General features: G+C 39.4%; 1 protein-coding gene across 1 annotated transcript in view; it reads left to right on the top strand.

Annotated features, from left to right (window-relative positions):
• Positions 1-26,427, top strand: part of ANKFN1 (ankyrin repeat and fibronectin type III domain containing 1) — a 451,629-nt gene that overhangs the window by 411,388 nt on the left and 13,814 nt on the right. The window contains exons 17-21 of the mRNA XM_041724056.1: positions 594-760; positions 3,466-3,616; positions 5,141-5,309; positions 14,615-14,781; positions 20,891-21,104. Coding sequence (XP_041579990.1) covers positions 594-760; positions 3,466-3,616; positions 5,141-5,309; positions 14,615-14,781; positions 20,891-21,104 — 868 coding nt within the window. The remainder of the gene's footprint in view (positions 1-593; positions 761-3,465; positions 3,617-5,140; positions 5,310-14,614; positions 14,782-20,890; positions 21,105-26,427) is intronic.

Raw genomic sequence — 26,427 nt, 5'->3', positions numbered from 1 at the left:
ATGAATAACTACAACTCAAGTGTTAATAATGAAAGATAAATAAATCTATTGCTATTACTGTTTCATTTTTTAAGATAAAGAATCAACCACAACTTCATTTTTCCACTTACTATAAAATTTTGAGCCAATTTTAAATGATATCATTTAAAATAAGACTTTCCTACATACCAATTATTCTGAAATAATGAGGCTTCTTGTACTGCTTTGTCAGCTTTTACACTTGCAAATTTCTGTTTCCCCGCAGCTAAACAATAAGCCTTGCAAGGACAGAAATCATAAATTCTAGTTTTCTACTTTCCTGTTCCAATCACAACCCACACACCTCCCCCCAGCTCTAAACAGGATTCCCAGAGGGAAACAGGATACATGGAGGCTATATTAATGACTGATTACCTGACTTGGAGGATAATTCTCCTGAAGGTAAGACTGCCTGTACCACCAACACATCCCCAACATTCATGGTGGTATCCAAGGCTTCTCACCTAACTACTTAGCTACAACTCCTTTATGACATGGTGTACCCAAGAAAGGAAAAGGTTTTGAGATTACTTTTTCAAGGTGTTTTATGTGTTGTTTTGTTTTTCACCCTACAGGATATTCTCTCTTACCACAAAAGGAGTTATCAGCGTCTCTCTCCTGGATTATATCTGGGTTACTTAAAGCTATGCAGCTCTGTGGATCAGATCAAAGTTCTAGTTACCCAAAAGTTGCCAAACATTCTCTGCCACGTGAAGATCCGTGAAAACAATAACATTTCCAAGTAAGTTATGAGGAGTCCAGGTTTTCCTTGTGATGAAACAATGGCTCAAGTGACGATTTGATGTGTCAGAAGAAAACTGACATGGCAGAGTTTCTGTGGTGAAATGTCCCCCAAGTGCCAGCACAGCAGGACAGAGGCTTAGCTGCATTTTAACATTAGGATTTGTAGTGTTGGTTGGTGGAGGGAATGAGCCCATGAAGGAGGGGCATGCTCCTTTCATTTTCCTATGATATTCATGGTACAACCACTGATACTCAACTGGTTAATGCATAGATGCCCTTTTCTTTCAACATTTCTATTTCCAGTATCTTTTTCTTCACAACTTAGTAAGTCATTTAATATATATATGCTATATATATATATATACTTATGCTATATATATATATATATATATATATATATATATATATATATATATCACTTGTGGAAATGGGTTTTGGTAGAGCAATTGATTTCCCCCTTAAAGAATCCCCCTACTCTCATTCTCCCCACCCCTAACCCTCTGGCCTGAGGACTTTGTATGTTTCCTGTACTCTTTATGGTTCTCTAAAGAAGAAAAGAAGTAACCAGGCCTGTGCTTCTGGAAACTGCTCTATGGTTTGGCATTATGGTGAATTATCCTGTTAGCTTAGGGAAAGTTGCCCAATCTTGGTAATCTGGCTCAGGTTTACAACTAGCCCTCTAGCAGGCCTCTGAAAGCCTACGACAGTGAACTGAATTGTGCTCAACCTGAAAAAAAAAGTCAGAATGCTAAGAAAAAGAACTCTCCAGGCTTCACCAGGCTTTAGAGTACAAATTAGATCCCCAAACTCTAGTTAAACCTATGGATTTACCTAACCAAAAGAGATTCTGACTTGGTAGTTTAAAATTTGGTCCATAAAGTACAAGAGCTTATTAACTATAGTGTCTCACAATGTTTATTAAATACTGTTTGATGACAACAAAGGAAATGATGATGGTCTCTTCCAAGAACTCACTAGCTGCCATATTCTCATCTTCCACTAATCAACTACACCTAGACCTTAAGTCTGCCATCTGGTGGTCACTTCTACAATCAACTTTGGTTATCTTATCAATCCTTCCCAAGAGGTTAGGTTACATGGCTCATTTGTGGGTTGACTTAGCAATGGTTACTTTCATCCATTTTCTAGATTTGTGTATTAAAGGTTTAGACTCTTTCAGTGGTTATACCAACTAATTTCCCCTTGACAAGGATCCAAGTTTCATTTTTTACAAAAGACTCCAGTAACCTTCATTCTTGCCAGTTCCATCTCCCTCATCCTTATAGACTAAACTGCTTAGTTAGTGGTAGATGTTTCACAGTATTCCTACTAGTAATTTATTCTCTAATTCAATTACAGATGCTATTTTAGCAATGTACTCCTTTAGGTTTTGTAAATGCTTGTGCTAATCAGAACCCCCTCATTTAGTTCAACATCAATGGTGGGAGAATAGAAATTATCGCTAAGCAGGTTCTCAAAGGTTTCAATTATTTGTGAAGCCAACAGCATGCCCAGATTGAAATAGGATTTAATTTTTATTTTGTTTCTCATTGGGACAATAGATTTTCCATAGTATTCTCCAGTGTGGGAACTGAAAGCAAACAGATATCTTGAACACAGAAACTTTTCTAAGAGGGTAGTTGGTTAAAAGAGATTGTTTTCTGGTGAAAAGCTCATGTCACAATTGATTTCATTTTCTGACACACAGACTGGAGCCCAGGCTGGTATATCCCACTGGGGAGAGCCCTCAGAGGGTTTTTACACCAGTGGGAACATATGTTAGCACCTCCTCTCTTTCTGTGCCCAGAGAGGAAGGCTTTCTTCTTCCCTCTCTAGCCTACTCCTGAAAGCATATTGCTGCTCCCTGCAGAGTTGGAAAGAGGAGAAACTGAGCCAAAGTAACGTATTTAGAGACTTATGCTAGCATACCTGTGGAAACAATGTTCCCAAGAGGCATTTACCTTGATCTTTTCAAGCTCCTTTTGAAGAGTGGCCTATGGGGGACAAACCAGATGTGTTTTCTCCCACCATCATTCTTTTCCCCTCCCTTCTGTATGACATTTGGAAAAGTTCATCAGGAAGGATTACAGAACACGCAGAATAAAGACACAGATGATTGGTTAGAAAGGAGGATGGAAGCAGTGATGTGTGTCCCCTGGTTCCTTTTATTGGAATTGCCTGGTGTTCCTGTTTGTGATTCTCCTCAAGCTTTTGGAAGGGGAAAGAAACCAAAATAGTCCCCACGATTACAACAGGCCAGGGTTGAAATGTGCCATGTGGTTTGTTGCCTGAGTTGGACCAGAGTCCTGTGGTTACCCAACTGCTGAATTAACCAGCAGATGCCCCTGTGGTAAAATGTAGGGTCCTAGAACTTACAGAGGATCTTCAGGGAAGAAAAATGAAGACAGTTAGGAAATTACTACCAAGTATTTCAAAGCTCCAATCTCAGAAACTGATTGATACAAATTAGACCTGCTGTTCTGAGGTATATGTGGTTTGATAGGTGAACTAAGCTTAAATTAGCAAAAGCCCATTTTAAACTCCATTTGGGTGGCAAAAAGTTCAAATTTCATGAATTGTATTTGGTTTTTTTAACCACCAAAAAACTGGTTATCCAGGTTCTGGACATATACACTAAAAATGTTCTGAGCTGTGTTCTGAACTTTTGTTATATTTCTAATTTTAACTTGACTCAACATACAGAGAGGAATGGGAATGGGTCCAAAAGCTTTCTGGCTCTGAATCTATGGAAAGTGTGGATCATACTCCTGACTGCCCCATGCAATTGTTCTTCTACGAGCTCCAGATGGCAGTGAAAGCTCTCCTTAAGCAGATCAATATACCTCTACACCAGGTACTAGTCTTTACCATTTTTATCTTCTTTTTATGGCTAATGGAAACTGCATTGTGCATAAAACTTAAGAGGTAAAAAAAATAGATAGGAGTTTATTTTCATTGATTTAAATACCACTTTGCAAATGCTACACACTTTGAATTTGACACCTACAAGTGAACACAGACTGCCCTTTTGCCCCTTTTCTGTATCTCCTCCATGTTGACCTCCTCCAAGGCTCCTGGACCTGGCTTTATTGTGGTATGATCAAGCAAGGAAATATTACTGGCTAGCCCACCTTTAAAAGACACTAAGTCTCAGCTGCAGGATAGCACAAATCAAGGAGAATAAATAACTTAAGTGTATAGCTAGATGTACAAATGACTTATCTAAGAACAGCAGACTACTGGTAGTATAATCTATATCAATGGCAAGATTATGCCATGCTATCTTTTCACAAACAGAATTTACTGTCAAAATTATTGTCTTATCTAAATCAAAATGTGCAAATCTAACCTCTGCTAATAAGCAACTTCAAGAAAAACTATTGGCACAGAAGAGAACAGTAAAAGTTTATTAGGCTCTGTCTAGTAAGTTAACATGATGTAGCATTAGGTTGAATTCTTTTTTTTCATTTTGGCCTAGGTTCACCATCTCCTCCAACCCAGCACACATATGCATGCACATGCACAAAATCAACAAAGTTTAGCCTATAAAAGAGGAAGACCATCACAGATCACAGGAGTGACTGGCTCTCTTAAATAAGAGAGCAACAACCCAGAACTGGCCCCTGACCCATGGACACAGGGACATATATTAGAGACTCCAAGAGTGTTCTTCCCTTGGGATACTGCTCCAATTATAAGTCAGTACTGCAAGATTAGTACAAAACAACCAACACTGATGAAGAATAAATTACATAAAATGGCATAAAGGCACAAGGGGAGCAACTGGATTATTCCAAGGGTGGCCGTGTACTCAGGAGGAGAAAAAAACATACCAGCTCTACTTGTGACAGTAGATACTATTAAAGGGTTTCTTGAGCTTAGCAGGTTTGAAGCAGCTCATATTTCATTGGTGACTCTTGGGCTACATACACATGTTGGGAGAGGGCTGCCTAACTGCCTAAGAGTGCATACAACTTTTTTTTTGGATACTTGTAAAATTTTTTCAGTCCTTGGCCAGAAACTACATTTTTCCCCCTTAACCAACTTAAATTGAAACTAGTAGATTTTTAATTCAATCCATTTTTGTTGCTTCATGTAATTATATTCATCATTTTGAAAAACCCACAGAATGCAATCATTTTCTGCTTTTATAAGAAGCATAAATGTTGTTTTCAGAGTTTATGTGGAACATTACTGCCTTAAATCTTGATTTTATATAGCATTATTAAATGGACTGAACCCTAATATTTATGTTGTATAAAAATTCCAAGCTTGAAGTCGTGTAATTTTGTTAGATGTTTTATGCCAGTTTGGTGTTGTTTATGTAAGTGCCATGTTGTAACTCTCCTATTTTTCCTCCGCGCGTGTCCCTCTGCAGGCAAGGAACTTCCGCCTCTACACACAGGAGGTGTTGGAAATGGGTCACAATGTGTCCTTTCTTCTCCTGCTCCCTGCCTCAGACGACGTCTGTACAGCCCCAGGACAGAATAATCCTTACACCCCACACTCAGGGTTTCTTAACCTCCCTCTTCAGATGTTTGAACTTGGTATAGTAGCTTGTTTCACCTAGAAATATTAACCCAGCCTCCTTATAATAAAATCACAAAGTTATATCTGTTCCCCCTTGTCCCAGTGGAGGGTCAATAAATCACATGATGGCTTTGGCAACAACCCTTCCTAGAACTGTGTACAAGTCCGAGAGAAAGCAAAGCTCCAAGACTATGTGCCTGAGCAATAATTATTGAAACCTAGCTAAGGTCCAATGGAGAGGAGGGAATTCTAAACAGAGTGTTCAGTTATCAGGCTGCAGTTCTTGCCTTCTCTTTGCTTTCTTAAAACATAAATACAAGAACTGATGTTTTCATGAAAAGCACTGCCCCTTCCTTCTCTTTCTTTTTTCTCTCTCTCACCTCCAAATGGGAAAAAAAAAAATAGTGAAATTAAAATGTAAAGTGTGTATCACTATGGGGGGAAAAAAAGTCATTGAGTAGTGATTTATAAAATACTCTAATATTAAATAGGCTCTAAATTTCTAGCAGACCATTTGAGAAAATTGACAGGGTCTCCCAGGATGCAATATTGTGATTATAATGTGGAATTCTGAATGGTGGAAGATCTTGTCCTGGCTTTCAGAAATGAATAGCCTGGGCCCCAGTTTCTCTATTTCTGCAGAGACCCCTGCTGCCCACTGAGAATGTGAATAGGGAAGCTTTGTCTCTTCCCCATGCTTCGTCTTATAACAGGCCAATAAGAGGCAATTAGCAAGAGTTCAAATGAATTGTAGGATTTGTGGGAGGGTGAGTGCTGGATGGAATGAAGGCAGAGTCTCTTTGGATTGCTCCCCAGCCACCAGATTTAGAAGCAGACAAGGCAAATGCCATTTTGAGACCTGGGCATCTGAATCTGAATTTATCCCTTGAGGATAAATGGATTAAGCCTTTCAGTTTCCCTTGCTCCGAGCAGGTCAGATGCCAAAAAGCAAAGAATAGCAATTATTATTTTCCAAAAGAGGAAGAGTTATTAAGAGAAGCCTGAATCAGACCTGCAGACTAGGTCTTGAGAGTCCTGGGTCCCCTATTGTGTCACACTGGCAATCACTTAACCTTTGTGCACCTTTTCTGTGTCAAATGATTAATAACCTTGGCCATACCACTCCCAAGAGGCCTGGATGTGAATATGACCCCATCCAATGAGTTCCTCATCCAAAAAACATTATTAGTCCATGATATGACTGCATGGCTATTACAAAATATAGTTTGGGTCATGGTATTTCATTTAAAGTCAATAAATATATATCAGATATCTACTGTGGAGATTCAGAGATAAGTAAGACAAAGGCTCTGCTTGTAAGGGGCTTTCAGTATAGCGGCAGGAGTAAAATAAGGATACAAATTATTAAATGAGGTAGTTTTTTGCCAAAATCAAAGTATTAAGTGATATTGAAAAAAGAAAAGGAAACACATTTTTCTCAAAGAAGATTCCAGAAAGCCACCTTGAAGGAAAGGGTATTTGATGTGGATGTTAAAGAATGGACAAGATGTTAATAAACATGAATGATAAGAAAAGCTTTCTTGTCAGGGGGAGCAGAATAAGCAAAGACATGGAACACGAGATCTCAGAAAGAATCAGGAAAAGAACAAGTGGTACAGTTTGGCTAGATCTGAGAAATGATAGAGGAAATAGTGGACAAAAAAGGGTATGGACAAGTCATGGCCATAGTGGGCAGTATCTTAAAAGTCAGGCTGAGGAATCTATTTAAGATAGATTGAGAGCATGGTTCAGGGGTTATTATAATAGACCAGTATCAGGGCAGAAACAAAACCCCCCAAACAGATGTAAGGAACATTGGGAGTATTATGCAAGATTGAGCAACTATTTGAATGAGAAAAGGTAAAGTCTAGACACGTCTAGAGTACTCCTATGGTTTTCAGCCTCAAAGACTGTGAGGGTATTGCTGCCATTTCCAAAAGTAAGGAAATCACAAAGGAATATGGCTTAGGGAAGAAGATGATACTTTTAGTTCTATCTTGAAGCTAAAGGTGAAAATTCAACATCCAAGCTGACATGCCCATTTGGCAGTAGAAATACAGGAAAGAAAGTTGGGTACTAAACACAGAAATTTAGTCAATATCCCTTAATAAGAGCTGAAGCCAGGAAAGTGAATGATTTCCCAAGGGTAGATAACTGACAGGGAAAAGAATTAAGGAAAATACTTCATTAGAGAGAGCTACCCAGGAGTCCATTCTGTGTGAAACGGTGATTACTGTTCCATGATTACAGACAAAAATACATGAAGTTCATTTCTCCATGTCTCAGTAGTCTTCATGGTAACAATCAATGATTTGGGATCAATCATGATAGTATAGGACTCCAAAGGCCCTGGAAAACCAAGCTCTACAAGTGTCCTCTCCATCCTGCTTTCTGAGAGGCTCATGAACTTTTCCTGGGTAGCCATACTTTGTCTTACTGTTGTTACTCTCTATCTACAATTCCTCCCTCCACTCATTTGTTCATTAATTCAATAAATATTTATTAAGTAACCTATTATATGTTGGTCACTAGTCTAGGTACTAAAGAATCTGTAATGTACAAACTCCTCATGAAGCTTATATTCTTAGGTGGGGAGACAGTAAAATATTCAACAAAAAATACTGTTGAGTGTCAGACAGTAGTGAAGACTGTGATGAAAAATAAATTAGGGTAAGGAACTGAAGTGAAGTAACAGGAGCTGCAATTTTATATAGGATGACCTGGGAAGGTCTCTCTAAAGAATAAACATGTCAGCAGAGACTTGAGATTTCCATGCAGTGAGAATGACAAGTGCAAAAGCTTTAAAGCAAGAGTGTGCTTGGTTAAAAGACCAGTGTAGGTGAAGTGTAGTAAGCAAGAGCAACAAAGATAGGAAATGAGATCAGAGTCAACGGCCAGATCTTGTAGGGCCTCACAGGCCAATATAAGGACTCTGGATTTTACTTTAAGCATGTTGGGAGTCCAAAAGAAAATTTTGAGCAGCAGAATAACATATTAAGAAGATCTGCAAAATCTGGTACCCCCCCACACACACACAAAAATAAAAACTAAGAAGTTTAACTTTATATAACCCAGCATTTTCAAAATTCACTTGACCATAACTGGAAGCATTTTTGATGTGGCACTTACTAAAAAACTAAGAAAATACATTTTAGGAGATGAGATGATGCCCTAGAACACTGCTTCCCAAACTTCAATGTGCATTAAGAATCACTTGGAGAGCATGCTAAAAAGAGACTCTGGAGCCCCTCCCCAGAGATGCTGAGTCAGCAGGTCTGGGATAGGGACTGGAGAATTTGCTTAGCTCTCAGCTGATACTGTGCTGTCAATCCATGGACCACATTTGAAGTAGTACTGCCTAGAACACAGAGAAAAAGACATTTTAGGAACTTAAAAAACTAGGGATGTAGTAGTTATCATAGTAATAGAATCCAACAGTGCCTGTCTCTTTGACCCGTCTTACCTCTTCTTAATATTAAAAGCAATATAAGACTGTCAGATACTATCCTTCATCTATGAAAGTCAACCCATAGCAAAGCCTAGGTCTTAATAGTTTCTGACCTTAAGATGTTTTTTCTTAGAATAAAATATATTCATATTCTGATTCTCCTTCATTACCATATTACAGGTGATCCAACTGATTAATCAGAACCATGTTAAGGTTTCAGAAAAGATCACCTGATTGGGCTTGGTTCCACTGACATACACAATTCTATTAGTCTTTTCTAGAGATCAGGAGGAAATGTTACCAGTAGGAGGAAATTAGTACACTCTAGTACAATGTTTATTATAGTTCAGCACCACCAGAAACAATTTTTAAAATACTGCTGGGCCTTAGTAAGAATCATAACAGACTCTACCTTATCCATAAGCAATCAGAGCTTTTTCCAAGAAGCAGACTATCATACTGATGATTATACTTCTTCCATTAGGCTTCAGCTCACTAAGCATTTAATAACAATTTCCACAGGAACTTCAAAGAGCTTACTATAGTGGGTCTAAGCCCCTCAAGAAAGATGCTAAGCAATTTTTACTAGTTTTTGTAACTAGGGACTTCTGTCTTCCATAGACAGGTCCATAGTAAAAGGCCAACAGATACCCTAAGCATTTCTGAGAAAGAAAACATTACTGGAAATTCAATCACAACTTAGAAAATCGTAAGAACACAGGAATTTTCATGAAACTTGAAAAGGTCCAAATTATAGGAACATGTAAATTATAAAAAGTTTACAGTATATTTTGATTTGATTTGTACAAGTCATCCCCATCCTAATGAAAGGATTTGAGACTTGGCAAACTGACCATGTTCCTGCCAGTGGCCTGAGTGATCATAAATAACTTGCTAACTAGCGATGGAAAACTGCATCTGTGCCTATTCTAGTACTAAGTAGATCTAGCAAGGACAAAATGATAAAGGAGCTTAGCCCTCTATCTCCTGGAGTAAAGAGTAGGCTGGGGCAAACCCACAGGCTATTCCCTCACAGGATTACTTACAGGGGAGAGGACTACAATATAGATGTGAGATCTCCATGAGCAGGGTTGAGTTGAGGCAAAGCGGTGCAATTTCAAACCCACTCCCCCTTCATAGCCTGAGGGCTAATACTCCCCCTACCCCATCCTTTCGATAGGAGCAGGACAGTATTCCACTGCAGTAATCAAGCATGTGCCTGGGGACCGACAAGGGTCACTATTTAAACTGTTCCCAGAAACAAAAAGAAAAGCAGTATCATGAGCCTTTAGAAACTGTCCAGTGATACGGCCTCTTGAGGATTTGCCTAGCCTGCACTAAGGGGCTGCCCTGTTCTGATCCTAAGGGTAGTAACAGTTGACAGTAGGCCTATGATAAGAAAAGTTGATTCTACTGATTTCCTTGGCTCTATGTTTCATAGTGATTGGAGAAGCAAAGATTTTAAAACTGGGGGATTTTTTAAAAACAGTTTGAAGCCTGGTATATATTTTATACTTAAGCGCTTGGCTGCATATTTCATTCAACAAACATTTGCTGAATTGCCACTGTATGCCAAGTAATGTGCTAGGGCTGGACATACAGATGTTAAGAAGACAAAATCTGCCCACCAGAAGCCTAGAATCCAGCAGAGGATATAGAAATCTATACCAAAAGTCTCAATATAATGAAAGCCTTGCTGTAATAGGTAGGCTGTTGAATTTCAAAGGAAAGACACCCAACCCTTCCTTAAAGAGATAATATTGGGGCTAGATCTTGATTAGAAACTTTCAGAAAAGGAAAGAAAAGACAGAGCTAAAAAGAAAAATCACTTTAAGGATAGGAACAGCATGCACAAAGGCTTGGAGACCTGAGGAACTACAGCCCAATTAAGTATGCTCATAGTAGCTCATTGTTACAGATGCTTAAGGTATCTGAGAAAAGCGACAGAAAAGAGAAGATGATAAGAATTGGATCCAAGACTGCCACCATAGGGGTGTAGAAGAGAAAGCACAGGCAAGAGCAACTGAGGAGTTAAAATCAATACGACTTTGTAATGGATTTAATGTGGTTGAAGAGCAAGGAGGAGGAGCCAGACAGTCTGAATAGGGTGCTGAGATGGATAATGTTGCCATCTACCAAAAGAGGAAGGATGAGGGGAGGAACAGGTTTGGGGGAGGGGAGAGATGATGAGTTCAGTTTGACAAATGATGAGTTTTGAGGTGCCTGTGGGATATCCAGGCATTGAGCCTAATGGAATCCAGGCCACAGGCTTACAAGAAATGGCACAGTCTCAACTCTCATTCCTCAGGCCCATTTTTCATGATTTAGGATACCACTCCTGAATTCCAACTGTCAACTCATTCACTACCAGGAATCTTTAGAGGGGCATCTTTTGCCCAGGTTCTTTCTGACACACTAGCAAAGAATCCTGCTACCAAACTGGCCACAGGGGGTGATCTTATTGATATTTTTAGCTTTCAAACTAGGCTCCATGACCCAGACTGATTAGGATTTTATTGAGTTAAAGATCTTAGTATGAATACTCTAATCTCAACCCTGTTCCAATTTCCTAACTCTAAATGCCTCATTCTTTCTGAGGGATTGGAGTAAGGGTGTGAAAAAAAAAAAATGGTATTTTGTTTCTGATAGAGGCTACATGCTGTGCTGGGCACTGTATATATATGATTTAATCCTAAATAGGCATTACTATTCATCTTAGATGTGGGAAAATTGAGGTCCCAGAGGTTATATGCCCAGTGCCACACAGGTAGTAACTGGCAGAACTATGATTCAAACCCAATTCTGTCTGACCTAAACCCAAATACTTTCTACTCTACTCTACTCCTAATCCAATTTCTAGTGTTGGCCAAATGCATTTCAGTCTGTCACTATCTTATATTGAAAAAAGAGGGAGGAAAAAACACTGCAGAAAATTAGCCTTAGTATGTAAATTACTAACAAATCATGTGGTTCAGATAATGCATTGTTGTACCCTTATACCATTTTGTCTGTTAAATGCATGTGATTCACATTAGAAAAAAATTAGAAGCTTCCAGTCTATCCTCCCCTCCTCTGTGATGGCTACCAAATGTATCATTGCTAAACCACAAAAGACTATGTTAAAGTAACATTTGTTAAAGTAACATTAAAGGCTCTGGATAAAAACCACTAGCATGGGAAAGTGAAGCGCTGTAGTTGAAAGGTCCTTCTAGCTCACTGTGGTGAGTGGCACGGGGGGTGTGGGCGCTGTGAGACCACCCACTGATCCAAGGCTCCTACCACAAGGAGACACAACAAGAGAAAGTTGTGGACACCCAGGCGTTTTAGAATTCAGATGGGAATGATAGAGTTGCTTTTTAAGAAACTCTTTAGTGCCTCTTCCTAATCTCTCTTCATATTTTAGAAAGAAATAAAAAGACTAATTTTTTTCTTTTCTCTCTTTCGTTCTTTCTTTCTTTTCCCTCAACTTGGTTTGTAAAGGCAGACTGTAAGACACTTCACTCTCCTCACTCTCCAGCCAAGAGAGGACATCTGTCAAGTGCTAACAGGATATAATCCCTCCTTGAAAGGCATAAAGACACATTCAGGGAGTTAGAAGGGTCAAGAGTAAGCTACAAAGTAATGGTGACTCTTTCCTGTAGAGCTGCCAGTAAATATCACAGACCTGAAATACACCTTTAAAAACAAATCAAGAGCACAGAGAGAAAAGAGAGAACGAAGGGAAAGAGGAGACTTTGAAGAAGCATCTGCCCTCTTCAGACCAGGGCATGCATTTTTGTTTGTTTGTTTGGTCAATAAACATTAACTGAGAAGCTATAATGATCCAGGTTTTTAGGAAATAAAAATAGGAGACATGGTTCTTGCCCTTAGAGAAATCACAGCCTAATACTAAGGTAGTCAAACAAACTCATAATTATAATAAAGCAGAGTTAAGTGTCCTTATACATTTAGAAACAAGTGCTCTGGGAGCACAAAAGAGAGAGAAACTAATTCTGCCTGCAGAGGAAGAGGTGTCAGTGAAGATTTCACTGAGAAAGCAGCAGTTAAGCTGAATCTTCAAGTATCAAAAGAAGCTAACCTGAAGACATTGGTGGACCTGAAGATATTGGTAGAGAAGGGTGTTTGAGGACAAGAAAAAGGCAGGTGTAAAGGCATGAAAGTGTAACACGACTTGTAATAAGTAATCCTAAACCAAAGTTTAGGATTAATTTGAGTGGAGGGTGAAGGGTGGTTGCATGATGGATGATATGATTGAAGATATATTCAAATTCTAAATCACAAGACTCTTTATGGTGATAAGAGGTTTGACTTTGTCCTGAAGTCAAGAAGTTTTGTAGAGGTCTTTAAGCAGGAAAACAGCATGCAAAGTAGATGGTTTGGGAGGCACTTAATAGTTTGTTGTTTACTGAGAGACTATATGAAATCACTTCTTCTGCGTGTCAGGCAAAGAAGTGCTGGAGTAGAAGTGGGAAGAAAGGATCTGACACCAGAGAGAAAAATCAATCTTAGAATTGAGAAACACCTCCTTGAAATGGTGTACAACTGGAACAAGGATGAGCCACAGAAGCCCTCACCTCACTCTTCTCTTCCACTTCCATATGAGTAAACACAAACAGAGCAGGTTACCCACACACACACCAAAGATTCACCTTAGGAGGAAATCAAGCAAGGAACTAGGCGGTGGTAAGATTGGAATTGCAGGGTGCCCAGAAACTTCTCAATATGCAGAGAAGTGGGACTTCCTTACTGAGATGTAGATAACAAGATGCCCCATTTTAAGGCAGTGTGGTTTTAGCTTCCTAAATGGCCAGGTCTGGGTCTTAGGAATCAATATCAAAGAGGCCCGAGGGCAGTAATTAGATATTCTCCCTAGAATTTTTCACTAAAGAAGCCAGAATAAAAATGTTTCCACAGATTTTTGAAGTTGTAACAGCCCTGTTTCCAAAGCATGGGACACACTGGTACAGTCCAAGACACCCAGAGTAAATGAGGTTCCTGGAAAGTGAGTCTGGTAATTCAAGAGACTGGTACTACACTAGTCTGATTCAGGATGCTTTCCTCATCTCACTGGAATCTGATGTTATATGATCAGAGCCAGATAGAGAATTACAGGAAATCTGATCACCTCAGAGTACCTGCATGGAGGCTTAGTCCCACATCCCTCCCTCCCCACTTCATGATGGAGATGGAGGTTAGACTGTTCCCTCTGGCCTCCAGCCCATCATCTTTTGAGGGCAGAAGGGCTAAGTCTGATGAAGACAAAAAGTTATATGTCAAGTATCAGATCCACCATCCCTCTAGAGCAGCTGAGCAGCTGAGGAGCAGAGGCAGGACAAGGATCAAAACCCATCCTACCAGGTCCTGAGGGAAGTTTTCCATCTAGAGGAAAAGACATCCAGAGAAAAGTATGTCTTGTATCTTCTGGGCCTTTGGCCTTGAAAAGAAACACTTAAGCTACACACTAAAAATCAGACATGAAAACCAGAGCTAGGTTTCAAATTGCTACTTGACTTTTTTCTTCTTTAAAGTGATAAGCACACTTATTTTCTCAGGATACACACACACACACACACACACACACACACACACACACACAGTCTCAACTTTAGGAGCTGAACAGAAACTGCAGCTTGAGCCAAGCCCACTTCCCCATACCTTACCAGGACTTGGTAAACCTTAAAAGGGAATACTGTCTGACTAAAGCCAGACAACTGGCCCCTAAAGAGCACATTTATAATTTATTTATGGCTTAATATTTTCCACTGATAGGATTAATAAATCATGTTTTCATTCAACTTGTTTTCTCTGAGGTATGAATTTCTCTATTTTGATACCAGATCTTAACATGTTTTATTTTGCTTGTCCATTTTCCAGTTCATTTTTGCAGCTACAGAGAGAAATTTATTAGTCTGTATTGCCGCCTTTCTGCTGTTGTGGAGCTGGATTCTCTGAATACCCAACAGTCCCTGAGGGAAGCGATCTCAGACAGCGAGGTTGCAGCTGCCAAACAAAGACACCAGCAAGTTTTAGATTTCATTCAGGTAATAGTCTGTTTCATCTGGAGAAGGAAGAAGGGGTAGAGGGGAGGGGGTAAGAAACAAGCATGAGAAAGAACAACAATCTGGGTTTATTTAAAGACCACAGGATGCAAGTAGCCTGTTGATTAAGTTAAAATGTGGAGTTCAGGAGAACACAAGTTTTTAAACAAAGGCTTAAGATAAACCTACATATAAATCACAGCATTACTAAAACCTGCATCAGTCACTATGGTAGGCAGCAGTAGCTTCCCATATTGAAGAGAAAAATCACTGCCAGAAAAAGTAGTAATCAGAATATTATTATAACCTGATAGCCCGCTGATAATTCTAATAGAAAGAAAATTGTATTAATTAACTTAATATCCTAGGATAAAAAGAGAAGATGAGGACCCACCAGTTTATGTTAACTCAAATCCTAAGATTCCTCATGCTTCAGACTCTTTTCTGGCAGAGCTGACACTTTAGTCTGTGGCCACAGGAACTAGAAAATGTGTTCACAATCTAGGGTCTTATCTAGAAAAGCCTTAAGATGATACCTCAAGTTCTTGTGACAGGGCACTGACTAGTCATCAAAACAATTTGGATCTCACCTGAAATTGCCTCTAAGTCCCTTGGACAAATCTTATGATCTTTCTGGCTATATTACCCAACTCACAAAATGAGTATAATAGCAATAGCCCATGATAAATTTCACTATGTTATACACATTCAGTTCAATTTGGTAAACATTTGATGAACATCCAGATGTCAGGCACTGCAAGAAAAACAAAGTTGAATTACAGACAGTCTCTGACCATAAAGAGTTTAAAATCCAGTAGGATAGGCAAAAAAATGTGTATAAATACTATTTGTAAAATGAGTTAGGTGCCAAAAGAGAAGTACCAAAAAAAATTTGTGTCAATACAAAGAAGTAAAAGTTTACTTACATTTGTGGGTATTAAGAAAAGTTGCCACAGAGGATGTAACTGATATCTAAGCTCAGCCTAGAGGGATAGGTTAGACTATATTAGTAAGGAGAAATAAATTGAGAGGCATTCAAAGAAAAAGTATAAACAGTTAAGGCAGAAAGAGCAGAAAAACAGTCAGTACTTGGGGAATGATGAGTAGTCAAACTTGGTTGGACCATAAATTAAGTGAATGTAGTGAGAAAGTAGGCAAGAATGAAAGAGTAATGAGATCAGATCACATGGGCTTTATTAAAGGCTATGGTAAGAACTTTGTACTTTAGTGTGTAGGCAACAGGGACCTACCTTGCCAAAGTCTTGAAGAAAGTAAGTTATAGGCCCTCATAGCTATTTAGCATAAATTCAAGCTGGGGAATAGTCCTTTGCAGTGGTATAGCCATACTGGCTGTTTATAGTAAGCACTCATTCTCACTGGCTGTGTTCACTAGAAAATTTGTATATCATTCTCAGATTTAAGAAGACCAAAAGCAGGAAATTAAATATGAAGCTATTAAAATTACCTAGGCAAGGAATGCTGTGAGCTTCGAGCAAATAAATTTCTCTAAATCCCAACCTTCTGATCCGTAAAATAAGGAAGGTAGTAATACTACTAGCTCATAGTGTTACTGAGAATTCAACATGATAACGCATGTAAAGCACCAAGCACACTGCCTGTGCATAGTAAGTATGCAATAAATTTAATATTCATTTATTCATTCATTAACAAGAAGGAAAAATGCTCTGAAACATGGGTATGCAATATTTGGAATTTACTCTTTACTCAGGAAGAAGATATTATAATATACTTGCAAAGTGGTAAGCAGACAAATCTTATCCTACTTCTCCCATTCTGTAAATGAGATATCTTAGATGACCCCTCAGACTAAAAAAATAAGACTTTTAAGAAATTACTTGCTCTCGGGATCCCTGGGTGGCGCAGCGGTTTGGCGCCTGCCTTTGGCCCGGGGCGCGATCCTGGAGACCCGGGATCGAATCCCATGTCGGGCTCCTGGTGCATGGAGCCTGCTTCTCCCTCTGCCTGTGTCTCTGCCTCTCTCTCTCTCTGTGTGACTATCATAAATAAATAAATAAATAAATAAATAAATAAATAAATAAATAAATAAATAAATAAAAAAGAAATTACTTGCTCTCTTGACGTGAGAATGTGGTATCTAAAAATTCAGACATTTACGGCATTTATTTCATTTCCAGTAAAAGTGAACATCAATGTGAGGAAGGGGTAAGAAAGGGAAGAATGAGGCATGAGAATTTGAAAGACTGGCTTATCTTCTGAACCCAATATAATGGGCAGTGGAGCATTAGAAAAAGAACAATGACCACAAATCAATTAGCATACATTTTTAGTCCTGAGTTCTACCAATATACCTTGGAGTAATGGACAATTCATTTGATGTCCAGGGCTCCAATTTTCTCATATATAAAATGAGGATGACTTTGAAGGACCTGGTTGCCTCTAATATTTCATAACATCTTTAACATCCATAAATACTTTGAGAGAAGCACTTCTCTACCCATGCCTTAGGTTCTGTTTTTGCTTTATTCCACTTATGCCTTCCCCTGAATCCAGTATGTTCACCCAACAAGGAAGCTAACTTTTTTCAGTCTTTCAGTCTCAGACTCCTCAGAATTCCTAGCTCCGTACTTACTCCCTTACTCCCATTCTTACTCCTTGCCCCCTAGCCTAGGGCTCCACTGCCTTTTTCTCTTTTCCCTTTCTTCACACCATTAAGTGGGATGGATAAAGGCAAGTCAGGCTAGCAATTCCTCAAAGTTCCAGCGTGCTCTAGTCTCCCAAAGCAGGTAACTTGAGAGCCCCCTCTACATACTCTCCTTCCAGCCAGGTACATGTAGACTTGGATAAAAGCCAATTCCCAAAGGGTTCAAAAAATCACTCCTTGGCCAGGGTAAACCCTGATGGTTTGTTTCCCTGTACCCACAGCCTTCAGTGAACTGCTTTGCTCCATCGACATGGTAACTTCACTGACTAGAGATAATGCAGTATCATCTCTCCTCTTATCTATGTTGGGCTTCTCAATCTCTCTCACTCAGAATGAAAACCAGCTGCAGCCACTCACCCATTGGCATTCACAGCTCAGCCCACCACACACCATAACCTGCAGAGGCAACTGCCAGCCATGAGAGCATTTGTATGATTCCAGATCTAAGACAGTGTTGAAGTCACTACACAAACCAAACATTGTAAAGAGTAAGGGAGTCTATGTAAATACAGTGAGGAAAAGAAGCCAAGGAGTGCAGCCAGAAAAGGGGAGGGTCTGGACCAGGGAGGTGCAGAAAATCATAGATAAGGTATACAAGTTTTATAGACAGCACACACAGCAGAAATGTCAAAGTGTAGAGACTTGGAGCTTGGCATATTTTGAGCTGCTAAAGCCTAAAGGGCAATTAGGCTATAATTTATATACTGTAATGCTTCAAATGCTCCTAAGCTGTAATAGAAACACAGCTCATTAAATATAGCCAATCTATCATCCCCTCAAGCACCTTGTAACTGTGCTGTGAGAAAACCAATCACCTTTACATTTTAATAAAAATATTATCTTGCCTGAGTACAGAGAAAGGGTGTAATTTATGGGATGAAAACCAAAAATTTTAAAGGGCAGGGTGAGAAATGGATGCAGAACTTTTAACCAAGAGACCTAAGGAGTTCATGGTCTTTCTTTTTAAAAACGTGTCAGCAAGTCTTTAGAAGCTGAATTTCGACCTTAAAATCAGGGGGATTATGTTGTCAGTTATTTTTAGATCAACAGTATAAGGTAAAATGGGTGAAAATTGTACTTCTTTAAGGGCTACTTAGCTAAGTCTGTTAAACTCAGTCCACAGGCCTCACTCTACAAATGTTTTAAATTTTTATTCAGCTAATACTTCACTTCATCACTGAGAAAAAAATAAGTAAACATTGTTTATACAAATAATTTAAAAATATATACACTAAATCTCACTATCCATCCTTAGCAGTAAAGCTGAAATAATCTTATCCAAAGAGAATATGTATATTATTATTAATAATTGTATCAGTTTCTTATGACTGCTGAAACAAATTACCACAAACTGGGTGACTTAAAACAATAGAAATGTATTCTTTCACAGTTCTGGGGACTGAAAATCTGAAATCAAGGTGTTGGGTCAGGCCATACTCCCTCTGGAGGCTCCAGGGGAGAATCTGCTCTCTGGTTCTGCCAGTTTCTGGTGGCTATTGGCATTCCTTGACTTGTGGCCACATCACTTCAGTCTCTGCCTCTGTGGTCACATCACCTCCTTCTCTTCTGTCTGCCAATCTTCCTCTGCCTCTCTTATACAGTGCACTCATCTACTCACATTAATACTCATAATAACTCTTGGACGGTAGAGATCTAGAGAATTAGTCACCCTAAAAACTGTCCACAGTCATTTTAAATAACTTTGTCCACACTGCCTTTAAAATAACTTCGAGACAAGAGTACTACATGAGGTAGGACCAGGAAAAGCCAGCTGAGAGAGCAACAATCCCATCAAGAAAATTTGCCAGAGTCTCCTCTCAGATTCGCACTTTGGCTTTACCCCTTGAACTTTAGATCTCTCCCTCTACAATGCTCACTGCATCCTCACAACCTTTTCACTGAGATCGTCTTGCCCAACTCACTGCCAACAAAGGCTAAAGCTCACTGAGATGCTTTCATTACCAGCCCTGAATACTCTGCCAAACCCAGAACTCGAAAGCAATGGAAAATGGCTCTTGACCACAGTAGTTCACTCTAGCTTGCCTGTCACTCTAAACATGGCAGACTGTCAGTTTCAGACTCTACTCTATGTGTGTTGGGAGTACTTGGTTTGTGAATATTCATTAAAGACTATTATTTAAGTACAGGTAAGGCCTTAAGAAGGTATTTTGAAAACAAAATAGAACACTGGGCAGTCCTTTATCTTTAAAACTTCTATAATCAAATCTTAACCTTGCAGTATTCATACAATGAACACCTTCTACCTAGAAGCTGAGTGCCACCAACTTTCCAAATGTTCTTCAGAAATAACCCATGAAGTGGTCAGAGCTGAAAGGGAACTTAGGCATCAATCATCTTGTCCAACCACTTCTTTTTACCGTTGAGTTCCAAGAAGTTAATGACTTGCCAAAGGCACTTAGTGAAAAAAAAAATGCAAAGCCTATCACAAGCTCCACTGTCCCAAGAAAAAAAAATATATAGTATAACTAACAGCCCCTCCTTAGAGAGTCGAAATAGTACTAGCCAGTATCTATTAAGATCTGGGAGAGTATCATCCACAGAGACAGACACAAAAATATGAGTGACTTTTATAATAATACACTTCAGAGAAATGACTATTTCTTTATAATGAAAAAACTATTAAAATCACTTTGGTAGCCCAGAAACCAAACTGATAAAAATATAGAATGGGATACCCTAAACGTGTAAGGATATGATATTTTAATTACATAGGAATAAGCTATTAAGCTATTTTGTACTTTAGAAGCACTTATTTTATATGTTAAGAAAGTAATAAATTTAATATATAAAGTTCTCTTTTCTATTAAAATAGGTCCAAGAATCTCTGCTCAGCAAAATATTCCAGTAATGCTTTGCTTCTCTAGTTCATGTAGAAGAACTACAGTTACATTTCTTCCTGCAAGTATTCTGAAATGTACACTTTATCATATCTCTTCCTCACAATATCCTGAGGAATATATCATCTTATGCTGAGAATTAATAACACTTCACATATGTGAGAAATGTACCCTGCAGTTTTACAAAGCACTGTCAAATTCATCATTTCACCCAATCATCATAGCAGTCCTGTATGGTATAAAAGGGGAGGGTTTTGTCCACATTCACAAACTGAGGCACAAAGAGGCCAAATGACTTGCCAAAGGTTATTACGGAGCTAAAAGTGGAGGGGTCCCAGCTGGAATTCAGATCTTCTACTATTCTCACTAAATGATATAGCCTCCTGGATAAAAATATGCAAGACACAAGAGATTATAAGAAGTATTTTCTGCCTTAGCAAGCCTATGATGAAAATATTTTACTCAAAACCAGTACTGTGGAAAATACATCATCTTGAACTCACAAGGAAACTTACCCATTTTTAACACTTGTTTGATAAACTTAAAAGTCTTCTATCATTTCATTCCAAAGCAAATAGATGAAGTTTGGCGTGAAATGAGATGGATCATGGATGCTCTACAGTATGCAAGATACAAACAACCAGTTTGTGGCTTACTCATCACCAAGCTGATAGACCCTTCAGATGAGCAGAACCTGAAGAAGATCAACTCTACATCATCACATATAGACTGTCTTCCATCCCCATCCCCATCCCCAGAGACGCACAGAAGAAAGGCAGTGAGTGGTAAGCAATAAGATCTAAAGATCTATATTTCAGTCACTAGATTCTTGGTCCGGTCTCCACTGATGAGGCTCTTTTACACTGAGGAGGAAATGCTGCATAATGCTAAAAGTCTAAAAGCATAGAGGGAATAAAATCAGAACAGCAGAGGGACAGGTAACTAGGGCAATAACGTGACATCAACTCTATCTAAGACTTGAGAAGCTTTAGTTCAATTCTAGTCTGAGTTTCCAAGATACAAAAGGACACAGAGCAGGGATGGGGCTTCAGAAATGCAGAATGGGGACTGATGTAGTGCCAAGTGAGGGCCAAGTCAGCTAAGGGACTCTGACCAAAACCAAGTAAGGAAGGAGAATAGACCCAGAATACAGACTGACAGGAAAGAGGCAGGAAATAGGTCCTAGCCTGGGTAAGAGTTCAGGGCAAATTTCTCACCTGACAAAGCACCATTGTCCTGGGGTGAAAAATGGGAGAGCAAGAAACCTTGGATAAACTAGAATCTTGACGCTGAGACTAAATAAGTAAGTTGGACTCATCATGGATACAACAAGGAGACAACTTACAGACAAGCTGTAGGAGATGCCCTCCTCTACTCTGGGGAATTGAGTTTGAGTTTATACAGAAATGCTAAGAACAAAAATATGGCTCCATTAACACAGAGTTCTACAAACTACCTTTTGGCTTATAAGTTGAGAGAAAGCATAACACTCAAAAACAATGTAACACTCTAAGGACATGTTGAGACTAGTGCCCATTTACTAGTCAATTAAATTAATAGCATTCAAAACATCTTTCTTAATTTTTTTTTTTTTTTTATGATAGTCACACAGTGAGAGAGAGAGAGAGGCAGAGACACAGGCAGAGGGAGAAGCAGGCTCCATGCACTGGGAGCCCGACGTGGGACTCGATCCTGGGACTCCAGGATCGCACCCTGGGCCAAAGGCAGGCGCCAAACCGCTGCGCCACCCAGGGATCCCCAAAACATCTTTCTTGACTCTATAGCTAATAAGAGCTCCAATTCTGAAAGGTTTACAATAATAATAATTAATATTTTTAATAAACAGCTCTGAAATATGGGCTTGTCCCATAGGGGGCAGCATGGTGTAACAGAAAGAGCTTGGGCTAAGAAATCAGAGACCTGGATTCAAATCACAGCTTTCTTGAACAGTTTACTACATTTCAATCTCAGTTTCCATGTACAGATTAATAATATCTAAACCTTGAAAACTTTTGTTGAAGATTTTTATTTATTTATTCATGAGAGACACAGAGAGCGGAGACATAAGCACAGACACAGGCAGAGGGAGAAGCAGGCTCCCTAAGGAGAGCCTGACGTGTGACTCGTTCCCAGGACCTGAGGATCACAATCTGAGCCAAAGGCAGACGCTCAACCACTGAGCCATCCAGGTGACCCTAAACTTTGAAAAGTTACTTGTGGTTAAGACAGTACATGTCAGAGATGGAGGGCCTATAATAGACAATAAACTATAGGTACCATACATATTTAATGTTATTACTCTTATAAAAAATTTTAGCAGGGGAGGTACCTGGGTGGCGCAGTTAGTTAAGCGTCTGCCTTCAGCTCAGGTCATGATCTCAGGGTCTTGGGATAGGGCCCTGGGATGGGCCCCCTGCTCCGCAGGGAGCCTGCTTCTCCCACTCCCTCTGCTCCTCACCACCCTCTTCCCCTCCCCCGCCGTTTAAGCACTTGCACACTTATGCACTCTATCTCTCTCAAATAAATAAATTAGGTTTTTTTTTTTTAAGAAAACTTTAGTGGGGATATAAATCTTTTCTATAAGTAAGCTTATTATTCTCCTATATTTCAAAAACCTCAAATATCTAAAAATCAAGGCATGGCAAATAGAAAACTTGGAGAAAACTAATGTTACCAAAGTATTCTATGATTTGCCAAATAATTTTTTAAAGAATTCTTTGAGTAGAACTTCTCAAGTGTATTTTTGTAGACTGCCACTGAGCTGGGCATACAAATAAAATACCATCCCAGCCATAAGCTAGTCTAGTGGGGGAGACAGATATATTAACAAAATTTCATGGTAATTGCAGATGTGCTATGGTGAGGATATGCATAGGGTGCTAATGGAGTCTTTTGGATGTGTTAACCGTAAACTCTAAGATCAAAGAGAGCTTCCTGGAGGGGGTGACAAAGTACAAAAGGATAAGCAGGAGTTGAGCCAAAAAAGAAGAAAGGAGAGCATTATAGCAAAGGAAGCAGATTGTGCAGTTGTACTGTAGTTCAGGGAACTCTAAGCAGCCTGGCTGAACTCAGGATCCAAGGACACTGTTCAGCCTTTTTCTTTTCATTAAAAAAATATATATATATTTATATATTTATTGGTTATCCACTGTGTTCCAGGCACTCCCTGAGGTAACAGGGTAGCTATTAACAAAACAAAGTTTCCACTTCCACAGAGCTTACATTCTAGAAAAAGTAACATTGAAAACAAACAAGATAATTTCAGATAGTAAATATTCTAATGTATAATACAAAACAGGAATCAAGATGAACAGGGAGAGTTCTGAATTCACTAGAATGATCAGCAGAGACCTATCTGTGAAAGTTACATTTGAACCAACCACAGTAAAAGGAGCCTGTAATGCAAAGATCTGGAGTTAGAATATTCCAAGCAATAAAACAATAGGCCCTTAAGTGGGTGAAGGATGAAAAGAAAGCCAAAGTCATTGGAGCAGAGTGAATAAGGGGCTAGTGGTGAGAGAGGGTAGAGAGAAAGGCAGGGGCCAGATCAGGCAAGGCCAAGGTAAGTAGTTTGAACTTTATTCTATCTGTGATGGAAAGTCATTAGAAACTTTTATGCAAGGATTGATATGATCTGAAAATCAAATCTGGCTGTTGTATGAAGACACCATAGTAGGACAATACTGGAAGCAGGGAGATCCATTATGAAGTTAGTCATAGAGGGATACCAAGTTTTCTGGCTTGGATGTCTCTGGATGTCATGATGCCATTTACCAAAAAAAGGTTAGACCAGAGAACAGACAAGCTTGGATGGCTGGGCATGTTGAATTTGAGTTAGTTTTAGGACATTCCACACAAAAACATTCAGGAGAAAAAAAGGATTATGGGGTCTGGAGCTCAGGAAACAGAACTGTACTAATAATACAGATTTAAGAATTACTGACACATGGGGATGCCTGGGTGGCTCAGCGGTTGGGTGTCTGCCTTCGGCTCAGGGTGTGATCCCAAGTCCAGGGATCATGTCCCACATCAGCCTCCCCACAGGGAGCCTGCTTTTCCTACTCTCTGTGTCTCTGCCTCTCTCTGTGTCTCTCATGAATGAATAAATAAAATCTTTAAAAAAAAATTATTGACATATGAAATGATGTAGCTACAAAAATGCTTGACACTGGGCAGCCCAGGTGGCTCAGCGGTTTAGCACTGCCTTCAGCCCAGGGCGTGATCCTGGAGTCCCGGGATCAAGTCCCACGTCGGGCTCCCTGCGTGGAGCCTGCTTCTCCCTCTGCCTGTGTCTCTGCCTCTCTCTCTGTCTCTTGTGAAATAATAAATAAATAAATAAATAAATAAATAAATAAATAAATAATCTTAAAACAAATGCTTGACATTCCCTAGAGAGAGCAGTTAAAGTAAGGAGAGAAGAGTCTGGAAAGATCCCCATGGGATGGACAGCAAGACTGCTTAGACCAAGAAGAAACAACCAGAGGAAGAAGATAAAAAACAAGAGTAGTGTCACAGAAATTAAAGCATGTCAAATGATGGTGAGAGGTTATATAAAACTGAAAAGTTGCTATTGGGTTGTTTTATTTTCAACAAGGAAGTGATCCATAATCTAAATGAGAGTTTATGAAGGCAAAGGAGATAGAAACTGAACAGAAGTAGATCAAGGAGTAAATGGGAGGTAAAGGAATGAAACTAGTAAGGATATACTCTTCAAAATCTTGGCTATGAAAGAGTGAGAGAGGGCAATAGCTAGAGAGGTCAAGGGTTGAAAGAACATTTTTTAAAAGCAGGATAGACATTCCCTCTGTTGTTCCACAATTTACATAAGTCTACAACTCTTCGATTCTACTTCCACCTTCATAGCCCTTGCCTACCCTCTCTGCTCACAGAACTTTCCCAGTGTTTAATGTTCTCTTGGCTACAGGGTCCTAAGGAAGTCCCCCTTGGCTGTATGAGGGTGGCCTCTCCTGTGCCACAGAAATGCCAAACTTTCATATTGGCCGGATGACAGGTTACACACACTCTCTACTGGGAGGATCTGGCCAATTACATTTGGATTTCATTATTAATCTAAAATGTGAGCGATCATCATTCTGTTCCTTAAAATATAACTCTCTCTTGGGTCCATTTATTTCTCTGAAGCCAAGATTCCATGAGCTGTGAAACACAAAGACGTGAAGGGAAGCAAATGAAAAATGGAACCCAGTGACAGGGAAATTGCTAAGACCTGAGAGAAACATTTAGTGGTCCAATCCCCTCACAAAAGCAAAAGCATTTCAGAGCAATGAAATCTGCTCCTGCATACTCTGTACAGTGTGGCTGCTTTTATTTGGAAACCATTTATGCAGAGGAAAAAAAATCCAATTTAGAGGAACATCCCCAGTGAGTTGCTCACAGAGCACAGTTTGCCATACAAATCCATTCTGTGTGGGTAGGGTTCACCTAACTACTGAGAAGCCTGCTGTAAGTCCAGAGTCTATCACAAACCTGCCAGCCCAAGATTCTGTTTTAAGGCTGTTGAGTACCTTGGATTTGTCTGTGTGTATGTGCGCGTGTGTTGGGGGGCAGAGGAGGGGGAGTGGAACTCTTTAACTTAACTTCCCATTTCCGTGTGGTTTTCAAACACAAAGTAGAACTCCTCTGAGTCAATTAAAATTAAGCATCTCCCAAGGACCCAAGGGGGGAAAGTTGGCTCCTAGAAAAGGCAACTCAAGGCAGGGGGTGGAACGATTTGGTCCATCACATGGGTATTTTCTCTCCCACTCCTTTTCTGTGGGTATAGTGGTCACAGGCAGCAGCAATTTTTTTTTCCGATACTGCTATTTCTCCTAGTGACGCATGGGTGAGGCAACAAAGGGGAGGGGGATGTTGTTTCCTTCAGATGCATCTGAAGATTATTCTGATCTTCCAAATGTAAATCTTCCTGGTAACCTTTTCCCAGATGATATTAAAAACACTATAGTGTAAACTAAACAGTTCAAAAATCAACAGGAATCTGAAGATGTTATTTCTCTTGGGAAATCAGAAGGTGAACAAACCGATGAGGTTCTACCGAAGGCCTGATGAGAGATTTATTTAAATTCTTCATTTATAAATTATTTAAATTCT

Source organism: Vulpes lagopus, chromosome 12, assembly GCF_018345385.1.
Source record: "Vulpes lagopus strain Blue_001 chromosome 12, ASM1834538v1, whole genome shotgun sequence".
Classification (NCBI taxonomy): domain Eukaryota; kingdom Metazoa; phylum Chordata; class Mammalia; order Carnivora; family Canidae; genus Vulpes; species Vulpes lagopus.
Note: the sequence above shows the minus strand (reverse complement) of the source record. Positions and strands in the feature narration are given on the sequence as shown.